The sequence below is a fragment of the Chroicocephalus ridibundus genome, chromosome 1 (assembly GCF_963924245.1).
Source record: "Chroicocephalus ridibundus chromosome 1, bChrRid1.1, whole genome shotgun sequence".
NCBI classification, from domain to species: Eukaryota; Metazoa; Chordata; class Aves; order Charadriiformes; family Laridae; genus Chroicocephalus; species Chroicocephalus ridibundus.
The window spans coordinates 2643708-2662924 of record NC_086284.1 but is presented as its reverse complement, the minus strand read 5'-3'; the positions used below and the strand labels follow the sequence as shown (position 1 = coordinate 2662924).

General features: G+C 40.1%; 1 protein-coding gene across 24 annotated transcripts in view; it reads left to right on the top strand.

Annotated features, from left to right (window-relative positions):
• The window catches only part of DLG2 (discs large MAGUK scaffold protein 2), a 1060606-nt gene that overhangs the window by 798153 nt on the left and 243236 nt on the right, over positions 1-19217 (top strand). For all 24 annotated transcript variants that reach the window (XM_063325909.1, XM_063325871.1, XM_063325941.1 and 21 more), the window contains one exon: positions 9374-9442. In XM_063325909.1, the coding sequence (XP_063181979.1) occupies positions 9374-9442 (69 nt within the window). The remainder of the gene's footprint in view (positions 1-9373; positions 9443-19217) is intronic.

The following is a 19217-nucleotide window of genomic DNA, read 5'->3' as shown; positions in this document are numbered from 1 at the left end:
TTCTATGAATTATTTTTGAAGTGCCATCTTCGGTGCAAAGAAAGTCAACCCTCCTTTGAGAAGAGAAAGCAAACTAAGCTGTTCTAGGCACTAAACGCAGTATTGCAAGATTAGTGTAACCATTAAGACCTAATCTCTGTCCACTTTGTTAATGACAAGATTGCTGTGTCAGAGTTCTGTCTAAAATCATGCTATATTTCCTTTTTTTGGATCCTGAATTCAAATTAGGTCTCTGATTCATTAAGGGAACTCTCAACAGTCTTAGAAGTGGTATTCATAACTTTAAATTAACTTCTATGGAACATGGTGGAAAAGTACATGAAAATGTGAGGTCTTTCCAGATTTTTCTAGTGTCTGCTTTACCATTTGTTTTCTTATCCTCCTATTGAGTACATATGTCCTAGGAAATTGAATTTTGACAAAAATAATCTAGTTCATCCAGCTCTATTGACAATAATAAACAAGTTCAATTAAAAATTCTGGTCTTAACACTTTTTGAAATTCAAGGTCTTAATGGCTGCTAGCAAGGTTATGAACAATTTACTAGTTTACAGTACTTCAGAATTGATGCTGCATTCAGACTATAAATTAGAGGACCTTTTTCTTTAGACAATAGGAGTGATTTTCTTACTAGAAAACTTGCCTATTTATTTCTTTTTTTTGGTTGTTTTCCCCACCAATGTGACTGGTAAATACATGTATGATGTGCAATTTGCTATTTTTGGACTGCAAATCTTATATGATTCTTCCCATTGTGCCTATATGAGTTTTCCTAAAACTTCTGAGATATTCCTTGATTTTTATCTGAGCTTTGCCATTCAAAGTTTCTTAAAAGTGAATGACCATTTTTCAAGTCCTTGCTAATGTCTTTTGACATTTGCTTAAACTGGAAAGGGATTTTGGTGCAGATACTTGGTTGTTACTTGCACAGAAATCTAATAAGCTTTGTGTTCAATAAATAGGTTTCATTACCGAAACAGTGAACAGCTCTAGAAATACATCAGAAGTGGTGTTAGGGGACAGTGGTGAGTGCTGTGTGTTGCAGTTCCAGAGCAGTTACTGATGGAAATTGTGCTACCTGTTCCCTGCGCACCCAACTCAACAAGTGCCCTACAGCAGAAGCACAGCTGTGGTGGCCCCAGGCCACCATCTCTTGGTGCTGGGGGTAAACGCAGTTACACCGGCTGTGTGCATTGGGAAGGAGGGTGTGCCAGAGGCATGGATGAAAATCAGGGCACCTAAGTTTCTACTTGAAAATTTATGTTTCCTACTCTTATCGCTTGCATCAACACCCAAAGAAAGACCATACCTATATGGATACTCTGATTATTGTTTTCCATGTTTAACAGGAAAAATACTGACGTCTGATACGTCTGATTTGAAATCAAGGATGGCAAATAAGGACTGCAGTGGGCTGACCCTGGCTGGACACCAGGTTCCCACCAAAGCCGCTCTATCACTCCCCTCCTCAGCTGGACGGGAGAGAGAAAATATAAGGAAAGGGTCATGGGTCAAGATAAGGACAAGGAGATCACTCAGCGATTACCATCACGGGCAAAACAGACTTGACTTGGGGAAATTAATTTAATTTATTGCCAATTAAATCAGAGTAGAATAATAAGAAATAAAAACAAATCTTAAAACACCTCCTCCCCCCTCTTCTTCCCCACCTCAACTTCACTCCCCATTTCTCCATCTCCTCCCCCCAGGTGGCGCAGGGGGACGGGGAATGGGGCTTGTGGTCAGTTCATCACACGCTGTCTCTGACGCTCCTTCCTCCTCAGGGGGAGGACTCCTCACACTCTGCCCCTGCTCCAGCCTGGGCTCCCTCCCACGGGAGACACGTCTCCATGAACTTCTCCAACATGGGTCCTTCCCATGGTATGCAGTCCTTCATGAACTTCTCCAGTGTGGGTCCCTTCCACGGGGTGCAGTCCTTCAGGAACAGACTGCTCCAGCGTGGGTCCCCCACGGGGTCCCAAGTCCTGCCAGCAAACCTGCTCCAGCGTGGGCTCCTCTCCCCACGGGGCCACAGGTCCTGCCGGGAGCCTGCTCCAGCGTGGGCTCTCCATGGGGTCGCAGCCTCCTTCGGGCATCCACCTGCTCCAGCGTGGGGTCCTACAGTGGCTGCAGGTGGATCTCTGCTCCACCGTGGACCTCTGTAGGCTGCAGGGGGACAGCCTGCCTCACCATGGGCTTCATCATGGGCTGCAGGGGAATCCCTGCTCTGGTGCCTGGAGCACCTCCTCCCCTCCGTCTTCTTGGGCCTTGGGGTCTGCAGAGTTGTTGCTCTCACGTATTCTCACTCCTCTCTTCAGCCACAGTTTTCTGTTGCAGTTTTTTCACCCTTCTGAACTATGTTATCCCAGATGCGCTACCACCGTTGCTGATAAGCTCGGCCTTGGCCAGCGGTGGGTCCGTCTTGGAGCCAGCTGGCATTGGCTTTATCGGACATGGGGGAAGATTCTAGCAGCTTCTCACATTATCCCCCCTGCTACCAAAAGCTCTCCATGCAAACCCAATGCATACACATTAAATGAGTGAGCAAGCTTTGGTACTCTGCCTTTGAATTCTTTCAGCATCTTCTGATTATTTAGTGTCTCCAGACACCCTTAATAGAAGTTGTTTTTCTGAAGTACATCCTTCTGTCTATTACATTATAGAAGAACTGACTGATTGAGACATTTTTCTGTACTATAGCACGTGTTTTCCTTTGGTGAAGCTGATTTCTTTTTACCCAGCACGAACGCTTGTTGTTCTGTCACATAGAATTCAAACCGTCTCTGATTCTCTTACAGCCTGTGCGATTCATTGGAATGGTAATGCTTGGAAAGCACTAATGCCGGAAGAGAATTAGGAGTGATAGCAAACAGTAAATGAGGCATGGCATTCGAGTAGCAGCATACAAAAAAACGGTGATGCTGAGTTACAACAGCATCATGTCAAAGAGCAGGGAGGAGGGTGACAGCCGCTTTCTCCACGAGGAACTGAAAACTCAGCGTTGTGTTAGGCGCTGGTACCAGCGTGCCAGGAGATGCGGGTAATTGGGAGGCCACACAGAGTGCATCAGAAAGTTTTGTGTCATTCCTAAACAAACGCTCCCTATTTAAATTCATGACAGTTGCACTGCGTCTTCTTCCACAACTGTAATTGGAGACAAACTCAGTTGCTGTGTTCACGGACCGTTTCCATCTGATATTGCAACTGAGAAAGTGAGATTTTCTTTCCATTCCCCCTTTTTTTTCTACATACCTACAAACCATAGGTTTTTCACTTGTCGCTAATATTTTGACATGTAAACTTCAATCCTCAGCTCGTATAATTGTCAAACTAACTTTATCGGGGAGTATTTCAGCTCCCAGGTGGAGCTTTATCATTCCTCATAGTCATGACAGGAATAATAACAATAATAATAATAATAATGATGATGATGATAAAACTGAGAAGCTAGTAGGAAGTCTTGAAATTTATTTTTTTAACAGTAACAGAATGTCCTGGAATGCCGTGGAGATTTAGGTGTTCCACTTCTAACAAGCCAAATCTGTCCAAAGTATGAGGAGAAGGTGTGAACCGGGAACATAATGCATTAGAAGAAGGATGGGATGAAAGGGAGGAATTTAAGCAAAATAAAAAAACGGATGTTAGAACTGAAATCAGTACTTAAGATTGACATCTACAACAGAAAAACCTCCCAAAATAGCAAGGTACCATGTTCGAGTCATTAAAACAGATCTCATGTTTCCTAAAATTTGTTCCATTTAATTTTGTATTGATTTGTCACAGTATTTTTTTCTTACGGTTTTCACTCCGTATGCCTAGTTTGCCCAATGCTGTGTTCTTCACAGTACTGTGTAAGTCTGTGTTTACCCTGCATGGGAACGCTTGACTACAAGTGAAACTTCATCAACTGGAGATCTCTCCACTCTATTAATTTAAACAGCATTCCTAATTATTTTCAGTTCCTGCCACATCATTCCAAACTTCTTCAGCTGTTTGAAATATTATATTCCAAACTAAAATAACAATTCCTTCTCAGATAAGTATACTTTTTGTATTTTAAAGCTCATCATTATCTCCTGCAATTACCTCAGCCGTAAGGAAGCAGATTTGAAGTCAGTGGATGTTTCACCACTTTGAAGATAGGTGCTGACTTAGGCACACTGCTGACAAAGGGGGATAATTAGCTTTATTCCAGGAGCTGAAGCATTCCTCTGAGTCACAGTTTCACCTTGCATTCTTCCTTACTGCTGTATGATGCTAATTTAGGGCTGCAATAACTCCGATATTTTAAGTTGCTGAAAGTGGCTAACCACTTCTTTGTGGGTGCTGACTGGGGAAGGGAGGGAGGGAGGGAGGGAGGGAGGGAGGGAGGAAGGAAGGAAGGAAGGAAGGAAGGAAGGAAGGAAGGAAGGAAGGAAGGAAGGAAGGAAGGAAGGAAGGAAGGAAGGAAGGAAGGAAGGAAGGAAGGAAGGAAGGAAGGGAGGGAGGGAGGGAGGGAGGAAGGGAGGGAGGGAGGGAGGAAGGAAGGGAGGAAAGGAGGAAGGAAGGAAGGGAGGAAGGGAGGAAGGGAGGAAGGAAGGAAGGAAGGAAGGAAGGAAGGAAGGAAGGAAGGAAGGAAGGAAGGAAGGGAGGGAGGGAGGGAGGGAGGGAGGAAGGAAGGAAGGGAGGGAGGGAGGGAGGGAGGGAGGGAGGGAGGGAGGAAGGAAGGAAGGAAGGAAGGAAGGAAGGAAGGAAGGAAGGAAGGAAGGAAGGAAGGAAGGAAGGAAGGAAGGAAGGAAGGAAGGAAGGAAGGAAGGAAGGCAGGAAGGCAGGCAGGCTGGAAGGGAGGGAGGGAGGGAGGGAGGGAGAGGTCAGCAACCTTGTTGGCTTTACTTGTGCAAGTGAAATTACTCCAGAGAACCTGAACAGAGATGTTGTGTGGTCCTTATTCTACATATCTGTAGGCCAAGTGACAGCCTAATCCTTCATTTCGTTTCTTTTCTCTTTTCTGCTGGGTAGCTATGTGGCCCAGCAATACCATTTGTAGAATATATGTATGGATGCCATTTTAAAAAATATGTTATGGTTGCTAAGTCACTCCAGAAGTTGTCGCTGCATGTGCCTGTGCATGAAAACAGTGTTACATCTCATGTTTGGCTTTGTTGCCTAAGGGTGATCTGAAAGTGGCAGGGTTGAATGTCCTGTTCTCTGAAGTTTCCCATTTACCTCTGGTGGGAGACTGTCTGGTTTGTTTGACACTTCTAATATGGGTCAGTAGCTGTCGGTACTGGATATTATCAAGCTGTTTGTAGCTGAGATAAAATTAATGCCAAAAAAGCACTCTCTGGTTTTCTAATTAATCCCACAGGAGAGCAAAAACTCATTTAAGTTAGAAGTTTAGCTGTCGGCAGCATCAGGAAGAGCTGGTTTCACTTCACTGAGCTGAATTAAAACTCCACATTAATGGAATTAAAGCACGTTGCTTTCTTAGACTCTTACATCCATCAAAGCAAAGGCTTAAAAGCTTTATAAACAACTGCTCTGCAACCTTCAATCCTTGACATAAGAAACAACATGCTGAGAATACATCATAAACCCAAAAAGTCTTAGGGTTCCCTTCACTGTTCTCCAGTGGAACTTTTTCAATACTGTATTTACCTTTTTTTTTTTTTTCTTTTGGTATTGTGAATAACAAATAATAAATCGGAGCTCTGTTTTTGGGGGTGTTGCTTGTTTGTTTCTGCACCGATCGTATTGATAGACAAACTTTTGTGTACTTTTCTTCTGTGTGGCAGTTTCAGAATTGGCACCTCAAGAATGCTGCTCCAAAGCCAGTGTTCAGGGGAGGTCTCTACCCAGCCTGTGCCACCGGCTGCATTACTGCTTCTTTATGAGGAGGTGCAGATCAATTGATTTAGGAAGCAAATAATGACTTTTGTGTGTGTCAGTTTTGACTTTTCACAGCAAAGACGTATGAAAACAAAAGGATTCCTAAATCTGTGCTGAAGCAAATAGAGGACAACTGTTCTTTGTTGATAAGAGATGGGTTCAGGGAGGAAAGCTGATGACTTTTCTAGCACTCTGTCTGTAAAGACAATGTGTATTGTTTTTATACGAGCAAAAGAGGCCAGGAAAAATTGTAGCTTGTAACAACCTTCTTTCTTCCACCCTCAATGCAATAGGCAGGCTTTGGGATGAATTCTGATTTGTGTCTCATGCAGTCTGATCCCTTAATGGTGGTTTGCCCTTATTTTTGGTTGACAGATTGCATTATAGAAGTTTTAAACACAACAAATATTTCCCTAATGTGACTGCTTCATCCCAGGCAGGGGTTTCACTGGGATATTGTGTGCTGGTGAAAGTGTCATTTGCGAAGGGAAGGCGGTGGTTCATGTTGTCCCTACAGGGAAAGGGTTTACGATGCCACCTCCAGTTTCAGCATCACCCACACAGCAGAAGTGCCACCACCTTTGGGCTAGAACAGAGTTAAAAATAAGGAGTCTGGCTACGCGCCTTCTTGTTACTATAATACTTACTGATATGATTATTTTCATAATATACATTTCAAAAAATATGTTGACACCAGGCTGCTCTATTTTTAGTATTTAACAAGGTCACGAAATGGCAGGCCTTGACTAAGAAGTAGATTTAAAACAAAAAAAAAACAACTTAAATCCATTAAAAAAGAGAGGTTGGATTCTTGGCTTCCTGTTTTGCCCCTTTATTATTCATTTATAATCTCATTCTTTGTTCCTTCACTCATATAAATTGTCTTACAGTATATTCCCATTGTCTCAATGAAATAAAATTAAATGGAATTAAGTTAAAATGGGTATTTTACAGGATGTGAGAATCATTTCTTCAGAGAAAATCCATCTCATGTGGCTGTAGTACTGAGTAGTATATTGAAATATTATTACTTTATATTATTAAAACTATTACGATGTTCATTCTGTATCATTTCAGAGAAAGGGTAGCATTTTCATGAGGCTAAATGTCGAACTTTGAATACTTAGATCTGTGAGTGTAAGAATATGCTACTTACCTACATATCTCAACAGGGATGTAAGTGTCGATGTTCAGGCATTCATCACAGAAAATGTTGGTGGCAGTAACTCAGAATTTTTATTTTCTTTTGTGCTACAAAGGACATGACACAGACACGAGTTTATTAAGCATGTGGTGGAAATGGCTTCTTTCTGCTGGTTCTGCCACTTTGACAGAAGCCACTGGGAGCTTTATCTTTTAAATTAGTCAGTCAGGAATGATACCAGAGCGCTGTTTCTGTCTCCAACTGGATAGGCACTTGTGTCAAGCAGTGATTAAACTCTGTGTTTGATTTTTAGGTGTCATTGTATTCATGACGATACGTTAGAAGGCATAAGCTTCTATTGAGCATCAAACTTGATTTTTATAATTATGTACAAAAAATGACTTTTCATATCACCAGTTACAAATTATTTTCATGAAAAAAGCCAAGGACTCATTTGAACTCTTTCACAGATGCCTAAGATTGGAAAAGGGTTTCTAATGGGTGGCACATTGCCAATAGCTGAGCCCCTTGCTTGGAAGGAGTGAGGTATCAGGTTCTTTGCACAGATTTGCATGATAAGGTAGTCATTCCAGTGAGGGATACTGGTGACATCTAGCGCTTGAATGGTTTCATAATTTCAGGAGAATACTGAATTGATTTGCTTTGATTCATACTTGTTATGGGATTACATTACTTAATAGAACATCTGATATAATAGAAAATATGTTGCCATCCTAGTATTTTTTTTTTCACTCCATCATTGAAATGCATTTTGTTTTCCCGAGAATCTGCTCCTCCCTCTGAATATTCTTCTTTTGCCAATGTGTCTGGATAATCCTTTGGTTGATTTGCTGCTTCTTGCCCCAGCCGTAACAATGCTGTGTGAGGATAGCTCCTAAGCAGATGAGGTGGCACAGCACAAATTCTCAAGGACAGTGATTAGTGAGTTCTGGGTACCTTGCCCTTCTGCTGAGACGTCACACATCTGATTTTCTGATGTGTATATACCTCCCCACAAACTTTCTGAACACGGATGAGTTACGGCAGTTTACACAGAGCACAATGGTCACAACAGGGAATACCAGGTAGCAGGTCTTTCTTTGTCCTGTGGCATTGTATCGTGCGTCTCAACTCTACAAGTTACACAGAAACATCATCTCTCTGCTGTCAGGCAGACAGTATTGGCTCTGCTACAGGATAAAATGCAGGTAAAACAGATGCGTAGCTGACTAATGTTGAATGTCTCAGCCTTTAATGGAAATAAAGTGCGCTTCTTCTGAACAAATGGCTCGAGTCGTATACAAAGCTTGAAAGCAAGACAAAATCTGCAGTTGGTAGAATCAATGATATAATACTGACTTAAAGATTTATTTTTAATCTATACTTTCCATTATTAATACTGGGCCTCACTATGTGATGTAGACATTTAAACTAATCAGAAGATATGTGCAGATGCTTCTACTTGTCATTTTTATTTTTTAAACACATTTTCTTGGTTAAGGAATGCATTTTGTTATCACAGAACTGCCTTTGACCGATGCTGTGTTGTTATCCATTTATATTTACGTGAATAGTAATGGTACCATACTATTATACAATAGTACAATATTGAAGTTAATTTATACTGTGTAATTTATTTGGTTTATGTAATATGGTAACTAGGTTCCTCAACCATGACAACACATAGGAGAGAAACCATTAGACCTCAGGATTTTCAATCGGAAAGATTTCTCTTTCACAGAGTCTGTGTTTTGCTTAGAACATATCTTGGTTTTTAGTAAAAGTTGTGTCTTAGATTGATGTAATTTCATGTGGAAAAAACTTGAGCTACTTAAAATCTGATAGAAATACTGAATGTTGGTTGAAATTTTTAAAATTCGAAGTTGCATTGTGGTGCAATTATAAGCAGTGCATGTCCTGTTCTCCTGAGCATTCTGCCTGAAAAACACTGAGAATTAGGTTGATAACATCATCATTTACTGTTTTACCTTCTGCTCTGAAATTAACTTTCTGTTTTATGGTTAGTATATTTAGCAAAACAATTAGCAACTGAGTTATTTTAAGTCACTGAACTGTGTGTACATGTACATTTATTTTAAAAGAATGAGACAGAAAAAGGGCAGTTATTCTTTTCACTATCTGCTCTTAGTGAGGAATGAAACCTGATTTTAAACACGAGAGATTGTAGGGTTGAGCCCTTTTTTGAGGAGATGAGCATCACTGAAGTCAAAATGCTTTAGACACGTGTAAAACAGCCTGATAGTTATTTCTCTTTTGGCGTTAGCTATACTGCTAGAGACAATAAGAGCAACTTGCATTTCTTTAACCAATGCTTTTCTTTATTCTTCCTTGGTCATACAGTCATTCCCAGCACAGCACTGCAACGCGTCCACCCACAGTGAGCTTGCAGCGGACCATTTCTGTGGAAGGGTAAGATGATTCTCTGTTGAAGCTGCCTGTAGAGCTCTCAGATACCACTAAGCCAGGCACTGAACTACCCACATACGCATAGCTGTTAACGAGGTGTGCTTTGGCATACCACAGCGCTTGAGTCCGTGAGATGAAGAAATAAACACTTTCAGATTCGTACTGATCCTTTCTAGATACTTACACTGAAAGGTTTGGTTTTCATGGAGATGAGAGTATCTGTCATGGAGATATATTAGCTACAATCTCTTCAATTCATCTCACTTGACTAGTGTTAATATTTACGTGTGTTAGCTGGAAAAATGGTTCCCACTAATCACAGAAATACCCAGTGAAGTCTTACTCTATTTTCTTAATGTATGCATGAGTTCTTTTTGACAAAGTGGTGTCCTGAACTAAAGATGAAGAAGTACTGATAGAGAATAACAATCCCGTGCTGGCGTATATCTATGTATATTCATGTGCCAATTATAGAGGTATAGATCTGAGTACTTAGCTGACTATTTTAACAGAAATAACTGGGTAAAATATGATTCATTCACAACCACACTTAATATTTTTGCATCTTTGCGATATTAGAAAAGCACATATTTAACAAACACAGATTTTGGTTGCACTGACTGGCATAGTTCACAAAAAAAATGTTAGCTTTGTTTCTCCCCTCCCATAGAAATGGGGAACTGTGTGAAATGTTTTGTGGGTGTGGGTGAGAACTTGTCATTGGCTGCTCTCGGGTCCTATTTCAAAGCTTTTCTTTCTTGTGATAAAAGTGAGAATCCAAAGGAACGCTGTTATCGTGTTTTATTTTGCTTTATGTTGCAATCTTACTGTGATGCAGTCAGAAAATAGAATGGTAGACACGTGAAATGATCCACTCCTAAGTGAAGCCTGAAACGGTTTTCTCACAAGTCCCAATTTTTTGTTCCTTATCTAGGACTCAGATCGAAGATTTTAAGTTTTTATTTATAATTAAGTTTTTATTTAGATGTGTAGGACAGCTATAGCAATTACTCATTGAAAACAAGACTAAATAATGAAATTGCTCCAGGAGAGGTGCGTACGGCTTAAGGGCTGCCATCTGGAAGGTAATTCTATAAATGAAGCCCTCATCATCCAGCCTCCTTGTTCAACACAGGGCTACTTTCAAGTTAGAGAAGGTTGCTCAGGGTCTTCTCCAGTGCAGCTGTGACTGTCGCCAAATGTGGAGATTGCACAAGCTCTGGGCAACCTGTCTCAGTGCTTAAACACCCTCATTTGGGATTTCTTGTCTTTATCTACCTCTTTCTCTCTAACGAACAGAGAGTCATAATAAATTCCCATGTCTTTTTCCTCAAATCAGCTCATGAATAAATTGATGTTTGAAATAAAACTGAGCTTCAAGAACAAGTTTATCAATTAAACTGGTGATTAAATTTAAATTTTTTTTAAAAAAAAGGGGGAGAAAAAGAAGAATTTGCTAAATTGAGATTTAAGACAGAAATTCTATTATGATGTCTCTGACTTGGTCTACTGAACTCCATAATTCAGGATGTATCCTACAGGTTTAAACTCCTACTGAAGTCTGGAAATCAATCTGTCTACATGAATTTTTAGATGAATTGCAGAATCTGCACTGGCCATGCAGACAACTTGCATATATTTTGTATGAATCATTAGAGCGCAGGAAATCTGCAATTGATATTACAGGTCTCCTGCTGTTCAGGAGGTGGAAGAATATCTGGCTTGTAATTATTACTAATCAACTTACACTGAGTCATATTTCATTTCACATAGGAAAGTGGGACTGCTAGCCTATTACACCGCTGAGCGAAAATAAGTAATCATCTCAGCCCTAAATATTTCATTATGTTAAAGCTCAATTTATTCTAATGTTTTTGTGAGGTCCACGCTGCTAAGTATGTTTATAGCTAATACAATTTGAGGTCAAAACAAAGTTATTTTTCTCTTTTAGGAACCGGGTTTTCCTCAGTAGAGTCCTGTGTTTAGGTGACTCACGGTATTGCTTTTGAGATGCTCTTTGTGAAGAGCTGCTTTACCTGCGAGGCATCCCTGGCACACCCTTAGCGCTGGCTCGGTGTGACCGACTGGGCAGGCACTGAAGTCGTATAATTATTGGGTCCTGTGAAGGAGAAATGAAATATGGGAGGGTTAAAGAAATACAGGGGGAATTGCATTCGCTGGCATTTATTCCTTTCCACCCTGTTGAATGTGTGATAATTGAGCTGGCTAGAATAGATTTTTTTAAAAAACTTTAATAGTTTCTTCATCTAGGTAATGGATTCCTATGTAAAACCATTTTTTTTTTTTTTTTAGGGAGGGTACAGCAAAAAAAATGATTAGCAAGGTGAAAAAAATAAAGATGATTTTAAAGATTAAATTTTCTTTATATTCAAGCCATATATTCTTCACAGCTTAATAATTGTACGTGGGGTAAACAGATTTATCATGTGTATAGAAGCATGAACTTCACAGGTGTTTGATGTCATTGTTAGTGCCATCTAATTAGTAACTTCCCTGATGCTTTATTTGCATGGTTGAAAAACGAGAAAACGATAATGTTTGGATTTGAAAATATTGTTCGTCTGAGTTTTTTTGAAATGGCTTTGATGAACGATTTTACCTGTGAGTATTCAAAATAGGAAAAATACTGGATGAAAGCTAAAACCTGTTATTTGGACATCTTGCTGTACTATCGCACGAAGCTATAATGTCTGTGGTGTCTGATAGCTGTTCCCTCTGCAGTTGACGTTCAGACTAAATTGTATTTCATATGCTACCAGTCATCTCTGCTGCTGAGCTTCTTAGATACTGGCGTTTCAACTTCTTTGATTAAGAGCGCTTTGATGGAAATTTTAAATGAATTTATCAACGTGACTGAGTATCTCATATATATATAAATATTTATACATAAATAAACAGCATTTGAACCATGACTAAGGGTAAGAATTTTTATTCTGAGCAGCACAGATATTACAAACTGCTTTGTGTTTCCAAAGTGTCTTATATAAATGAATTCTGGGCGCTTGCTACTAACTATTAACGGACTGTGTATTGGTATTTTGAGACGTGGCTTAAAGGCATTGCTATTTTTAGCTATTCTCGTAGCCCTTGAATACTTTTCTGACCCCTGACAGTGCAATGCGCTTCCCCATCACCATTTCCATCTTATCTATCCCCGTTTACAAATGGAAAAGCTGGAGCGTTCATGGTAAATAGAGCCATCGAATGCTGTAAGCAATACTTTATAGAAAAGTGGTTCCAATATGGAACCAATATTTTTTAAAAGCAGGATGCAGAGCAACCTTTCTAGTATGGAGTTGCCTGTGCTGGGTATAGCAGGTGGAACAGAGATGCAGTTTTCAGGATTTATTTTGATTATTAGCATGTAAATAAGGCACCTCTTTGATCAGGGAAGAGAGACAAGTGCTTATGTGAGACCAAGTATAAATGAAGAAGCATACTGGAATAATCATCTCCCTTTCAAAGTTAAAGAGGATATTAGCTGTCCTACATTGTAGCTCTAGAAATCAATGAGGTTTCTCAAATGTAGGAGATGTACTCCTGTGCATTCAAAGTAAATGTCAGGCGTCGTGGTAAAAATATAGACCAGCTTCACTTTCCAAATAAGAGATTATTCCCGTATGCCAATCCCATCTTGCTAGCTCAAAGCCGAAAACTGCCTGGTGTGCAGGCTTTAATTTCTCTACAAAAGACAAAATGAAAGACTGGTAAAGTCCAGAGGGGTTCTCACAAAACAAATGAAGTTGCACACGTATAAGCCAGCGCGCTCGTGCATGCATCAGTCAGGTTGAAGCCTGGCTCCCAGTAGGTTCCCTCGTATTAAACATACTTCAAAGTTTGTGACAAGTTAGACATGATGTTTGCAGAATAAATGCTTAAAACGTGTAGTCAGTATTAAAGTTAGGATAAAGTATTGCTTCTACAGTCAATGCCAACATTCAAACAAGGAATGCCAAGGAAACCATAGTCAAATAAACAGGTAAAATACTTGTCTCAAGCAGAACGGGTAACTGTAGTAAGCAGAATTATATTTTGCTATGTGATATGAGAAATGCACATCTCATTAAAGGCCAAATGCTTAGCTGTTAGTATATCACCGTTTAGTAAAATGAAAGAATAAGTCACAAATCAACGACATGTAATGAAAATGAAGGCTCTGCACATGACCGAAACGTTGGCTCGGTTTAAGAAGGCAAAGTTACCCCTCTGGGCTGCGATGCTCAATGGGAGAGCAACAGATAGGAGGAAGGTTTCCTTATCTCTGTTCTTTTCAACCATGATTGAGGTCAGGATATTGATAATGAAAGTCACAAATCAGGGACCAGACCCCACTGGGTCAGGTGCAACGCTGGTGGGTGAGGCTGGCGTGTCCCAGGCTCCGAGATGGTAAAGGACCAGGGACTGGAGAAAGGAAGATCTGCCAGCTCCTTCCCACTGCCGGGTCGTGGGGCGTTGGAATCCTCCCAGGAAAGGCAGATGAGAGGGAGGGCTGGGGAGGAAGGCGAGGGGCTGTGGCTGCTTCACATGGTGGTGGAGAGATTTTGCCAAGCCTAAGAGGGGAATAGCAAGGGAAAGTAAAAGCCAAGATGCCACAGAAGTGGTGTTGAAATAAAACAATAGATGAGAGCACCGGCGACAGGTTTTTCTCTAAATCGTTGTGAAGCAGAGTTGTAGAAGGTGTTAAAGAAAATTTAAATAAGCTGAGTAAGTTTGGTTTCGCCTGAACTTCGAAGTCTTTTTAAAAAATGTGCGTGCGTATTCCAGGCCTTCAGCCGCTTAAGATTTCAAATTCTCTCTTGTGTGATTAATCAGATTTTAAAGCCTCACACAGACTGTCACATTCTCTGTCCATCCTGGCTTGCTGTGTTAAATGCTGTGAAGAAGAATGCTCAACCTATTTGAATTACCTTTTTTGGGTCCTTCCAGTATGAAAGCCCTTTGGCTGTCTGAAATAAACGTGCAGTTATTTATCAGAATTTTTTGAAGCATGAGATGAAAACTAGAAGTATTGCACTGGGAGAGAAATGGCTTGATCAGCCAAGTGAATAAGCCGGCATAGCTCAGTGCTCACACAGCGAACCCTCACAAGCCAAACACCATAGTGCACAGGAGAAGGGTACTTTGGGCCCTTAGATTTGGGGTTTCCCCCCCCCCCACTACTGTATGACCTTAACCAACTAATAGAATTTATCTCTACTTCAATTTTGCCTCCTGCTGTTTGCTACTTTAAGTAGCTTGAATGTTTTTCGTCGCATGGGATGTGTGTGGTGCTTTGCACGAAGCCATAGTTGGGTGCTGGGTGCTACCCTAACCCACGCAGTAATATACGTAAATATTCGGCTGGGCATTCTGCGAGGTGCGTCACTGTAACACCAAATCAGCACGTGCATGAATGGATGTGTGATTGCAATATCCTTTGTGAAGCAAACAGCATTTAAAAAAAAAAAAAAAAAAAAAAAAAGAAAACCACCAAAACAACAAAAAACCTGCAGCCAAAGCAAGATCAAAGCCATATTTCTAAGTCCCTGCAGATTTGGGATACCTCATTGACTGTCTGTAACTGAAGAACGCTCTAGGATATGGTATTTGAAAGCACCCAGTGCGCTTAACATTTCTGTAGATGTTCCAAGAAGCACAAAATCATTCTAATGCCCCAATTTTATAGATGGTGCAAAAGAAGCAGAAAGGCAGAGCTGTGTCAGTGTGAGATGAATACTAAAACTGACTCTATTCTTTAACGTAGCCAGCAGCACAAAATAAGCAAATTAAAAATGGATTTTCCTTCAGTTAGTTACTATAAAAATGACTTGTTTTCAGAAAGCTCCTCCCCTTCCTCTATCGGTCCAGTTTTTAATCTCTTAAATTAAATCTATAATTACTATGGATTCACAATCTATAGAAGGATGATAAGGATACTTAATTTTTTTTTGGTCTTATAATTTTCTTATAGTAAAAGAGTAAACCGATCAAAAGAAATATTTAGTACAAATGTAGCAAATACAAAACACGTAGATATTTTGAAGATAATGAACAAATAAAACAAACATGAACCAAAAAAAAACCCCACTGATCATGAGGAAAATCGCCTCACATTTTTGATTTATTTTTGTTAATCGCATTTTTATGACAGGAGAAATTTTCTTCAGTGCGGAAGCTTTACCCACTCTGATTTGTTACTGCTTATTGGTTTCAGATATTAATTTAATAATACTTTGCTCTTACATCAGGCCTGCAATTTATAATGTGCTTTACAGAATCTGATCACATGCGTTCCCTGAAGCAAGAAACCAAGTCCATCCAAATTGATTCTCCCATTGATTTCTGAGCCTGTAAATTTGTGTGGATTGCAGCACTTTATTTGCTCCTTTGCTCCTGGCTCAATTGTAGTGAATCTTTCTTTCTTCTTTCTCTACCTTTTTAATTCCTTCCATGTTCTCCTTTACAGATGCACTGTCTCCCTTTATTCTGCTCACTCTTTTCTTTTTTTTTTTTTTTTGTCTTTTTTTTCCCCCTTCTGCTGCCTTCTGTCAGTCCAGGAATGTTTTCATCTCACACTCCTTTCTAATTTCTGCTTGATTTCCCCTGCTGCTCTTCTCTGTTTGTATTTGGTACAGAGCTGCAGGAGGGCGCGAAACATGCACACACAGAATTAAAGTGCCAGTGCGCTTTGTGAGCCGCTAGAAACTTACCTTCAGCCCTATTTATCACAGAAGAAATCGTAAATGGGATAAGTAGGTAAAGCTGGACGCAGAAACATGTATTTCGGACACGCTGGCTCTTAGGCTGTTCCTTTTTACTAGGTAGCTAGAGAGTGCCACCTGTTGTCTCCAAACAAAACAGTCAGCTTTTAAAATTTGAAAGTTACCCTGAAATTACCTTTGCCTCAGTTGCTGTTTTCTGTAGAGAACGGCACATTTTTACTGAGCGCATTATGGTTGGACTCGATGATCTCAAAGGTCCTTTCCAACCATGAAGATTCTGTGATTCCATGATTTACTGCAGGTAAACATCGTTCACATTGGAGTTACTTTTCTTTCACTTCTTACTCTCCCATCACCATGTCATCTTTAATGCCATTACTTCCTTTCCAGCATTTATCTGCATTCCGTCTAAAGTCCTTTCATGTGTATGGGAATGACATTCATAAAGAATTTTAATAGAGGCAAAGGAGTTCTTCCTAATGTTGCTTCCCAGGTATTAAAGAAAAATGGGGGCACCTGTTCTTAGATCTCCTTAATCGTATTAAAAGAGATGACTATAAACTTATTTTCCAGATGAATAAATACATAACATGCTCATCTTTATCAAAATTAACCTTTTCTTTGAGTACGGCTCCAGCACCGACAGATAACTCTTTTCTGTGTTTCTATTAAGAGAGGACTTCGCCGGTGGCTGGTATTGTAGTTCGTTTGCTTGAGAAACTTTGTTCCGACTTTAACTTCATAGCACACTACAAAGTTTTGTTATCATTCTAAAGGATGTGGTTTTTTTCATTTTCACACTAAGTACACTATGCAAATGTGAAGCACGATGTATTTTAAAAATCGTAGTAATTTATTACACTATGGCGAATTGGCATATACCTTCTGCTTCCTGCAGTTTTTGCAGTGTAGTAGTGGCTGAAGGTTGTTTCTATGATGATACAACGACACTTCTGTGTTCTTGCATCCACTTCTCAGATTCTGCAGGATACCGAGATATGAAAGAAATATGAAGGCGTGTTACGGTTGGTCAGTCTCTATACAGCTAAATTTGAGTCATGACCAAAATGACCTGATTAGGCTAAAGAGCAGGAGCCAAACTCATTGTGTTCTAATCACGGCTTCTGACATTTCCCCGTATTGTTTGAGCTTCCTCTGAACGTGATCATCCAAGAGCAGAATGTGAATTTTGCTGTCAAAAGGCCAAAATTACAAAACGGCACTGACAGCATTTTAGGCATAAATCTGCTGACTTGATCAGAGACAGAGATTAACAACTGGGCCAAATTTTTGTTGAGCTGGACAGCTTACTATTCAGTGGATGCCCAGTTGTACTGACCTAGTTCTGCCCACAGCACTGGCTTTCAACTTCGTGATCCAAGCTGCCTGTCGTATGTGGAAATACTCGGTTTCATTTTCAACAAGAGCTCTTCTGATTTCTCACCAGCACAGCATGCAAATTTATGTGTTTGACTTTACTGCCTCTTTCTCCTCAACACTCAGGTAAATAAAAACGGCAGTAGCTCAGCTCTCGCAAAGTATTTTTGACCTGTAGGACTCGAAGGTGGGCAAGTGTCACCGAAGTAGTTTGTGGATGAGGAAGTTGAAGCTGGAAGAACAAACGGCTCGCCAAGATCACACAGCAGCGCATGGGCCAAGCCGGGGAAGGAATCCACGCTCCCACCTCGCTGTCCTAGTTCTGCTCCAACCCCCAGGCCACCCTTCCTAATTAAAAACCAGTTTAGACTTCTTAGATCTGGATTATTATATATCTAATCTGCACGTATTTAAGAAGGTGCTAAAAGTGTTGCAACATGGTAAATCAACAGCAATGATCCAAGAGAAAAGAAAACCCCCTTTATTTTCTGATCGATTAAAAATACTTCAAGAATATACAAACTCAAGACAGTATGTCTTTTTCCCACAGCTGTGTTTTTAAAAGATTGTTTTCTGACTATACAATGTTGAGAAAAAGTTATAATATGAAGGACTATATGGAGTAGGACTAATAATTTCACTAAAGGTTACGATCACCTTTAAAATATTAAAAATTAGCTTTAGGTTTTTTTCTTTCAAAAATATTAGGCTCGGTTTCAGAAAGTTGAGATGTTATTTGAAGATCACGATCAAGCTGGGGATACTGTTGGAACATTACTGCTGGGCAAAGACGAACAAACGTCTACTGATTTTGGAATTATCGTGTAAAGGTTAAGTCCCCATGTAGACAGCACCAAATAAGACATCCCTCGATGCATCACTTCTCTCTCTCCCTTTGTTTCTTTTCTTTAAAAACAAAATGGAAATGAAAAAGCCATTCACATGATGTAGAATTGTTATGTAGTGGACAGGAAATATTGGATCTTTTTTACAGGAAGCATGCTGGAGCATGTTTCTGTAGATAGTGTGTGTATGTGCACGTGTTTACAATTGTCATTTCGCTGGTAACTTTTATTTGTAAAAATTGAGAATTAGAAGAACATCCTATTGCTCTGTGAGGAGTCACAGACACATAAATGTATGTGTTTGTGAGTGTTTGCAGGGCTGGGCTTAAGATTTACACATACACATATAACAGAGGGCTGGGTTTAAATTTACACGTACTAATATAACAGCATTTACACTTTTTCTGAAAAGTAAATTCTTAGAGGGATTTGAAAGGGGGTAAGTACCGATAAATATGGTGTGTGTGTACACATACGGTTGTGTGTGCTTGTGTATCCAAGGGAGAGACAGATCTGAGGCCTCGTACGTAGAGTAGAGATTGGGAATCAGAATATCTGGGACACTTTCTCAAGGAGGCTACCTTGCTTGCTTAGGAAAGGCATCTCTTTCTGGACATCAGTTTTCCCGTCAGTAAAATGCATGTTATTATGTTTACATCCTTTGGGGCACATTTTCAATTTACAGATGGAAAGTGCTGTATGAGATGTAGCTGTTATTATTTATTGATTTCCTTCATAACGAACAACTCTTTAAACCAGTAAGACAAAAGTCTGGTTCAGTGACAAAGCTGCTGTGTGACTTCACAATTGCAAGCTCCAGATAATGTCAAACCA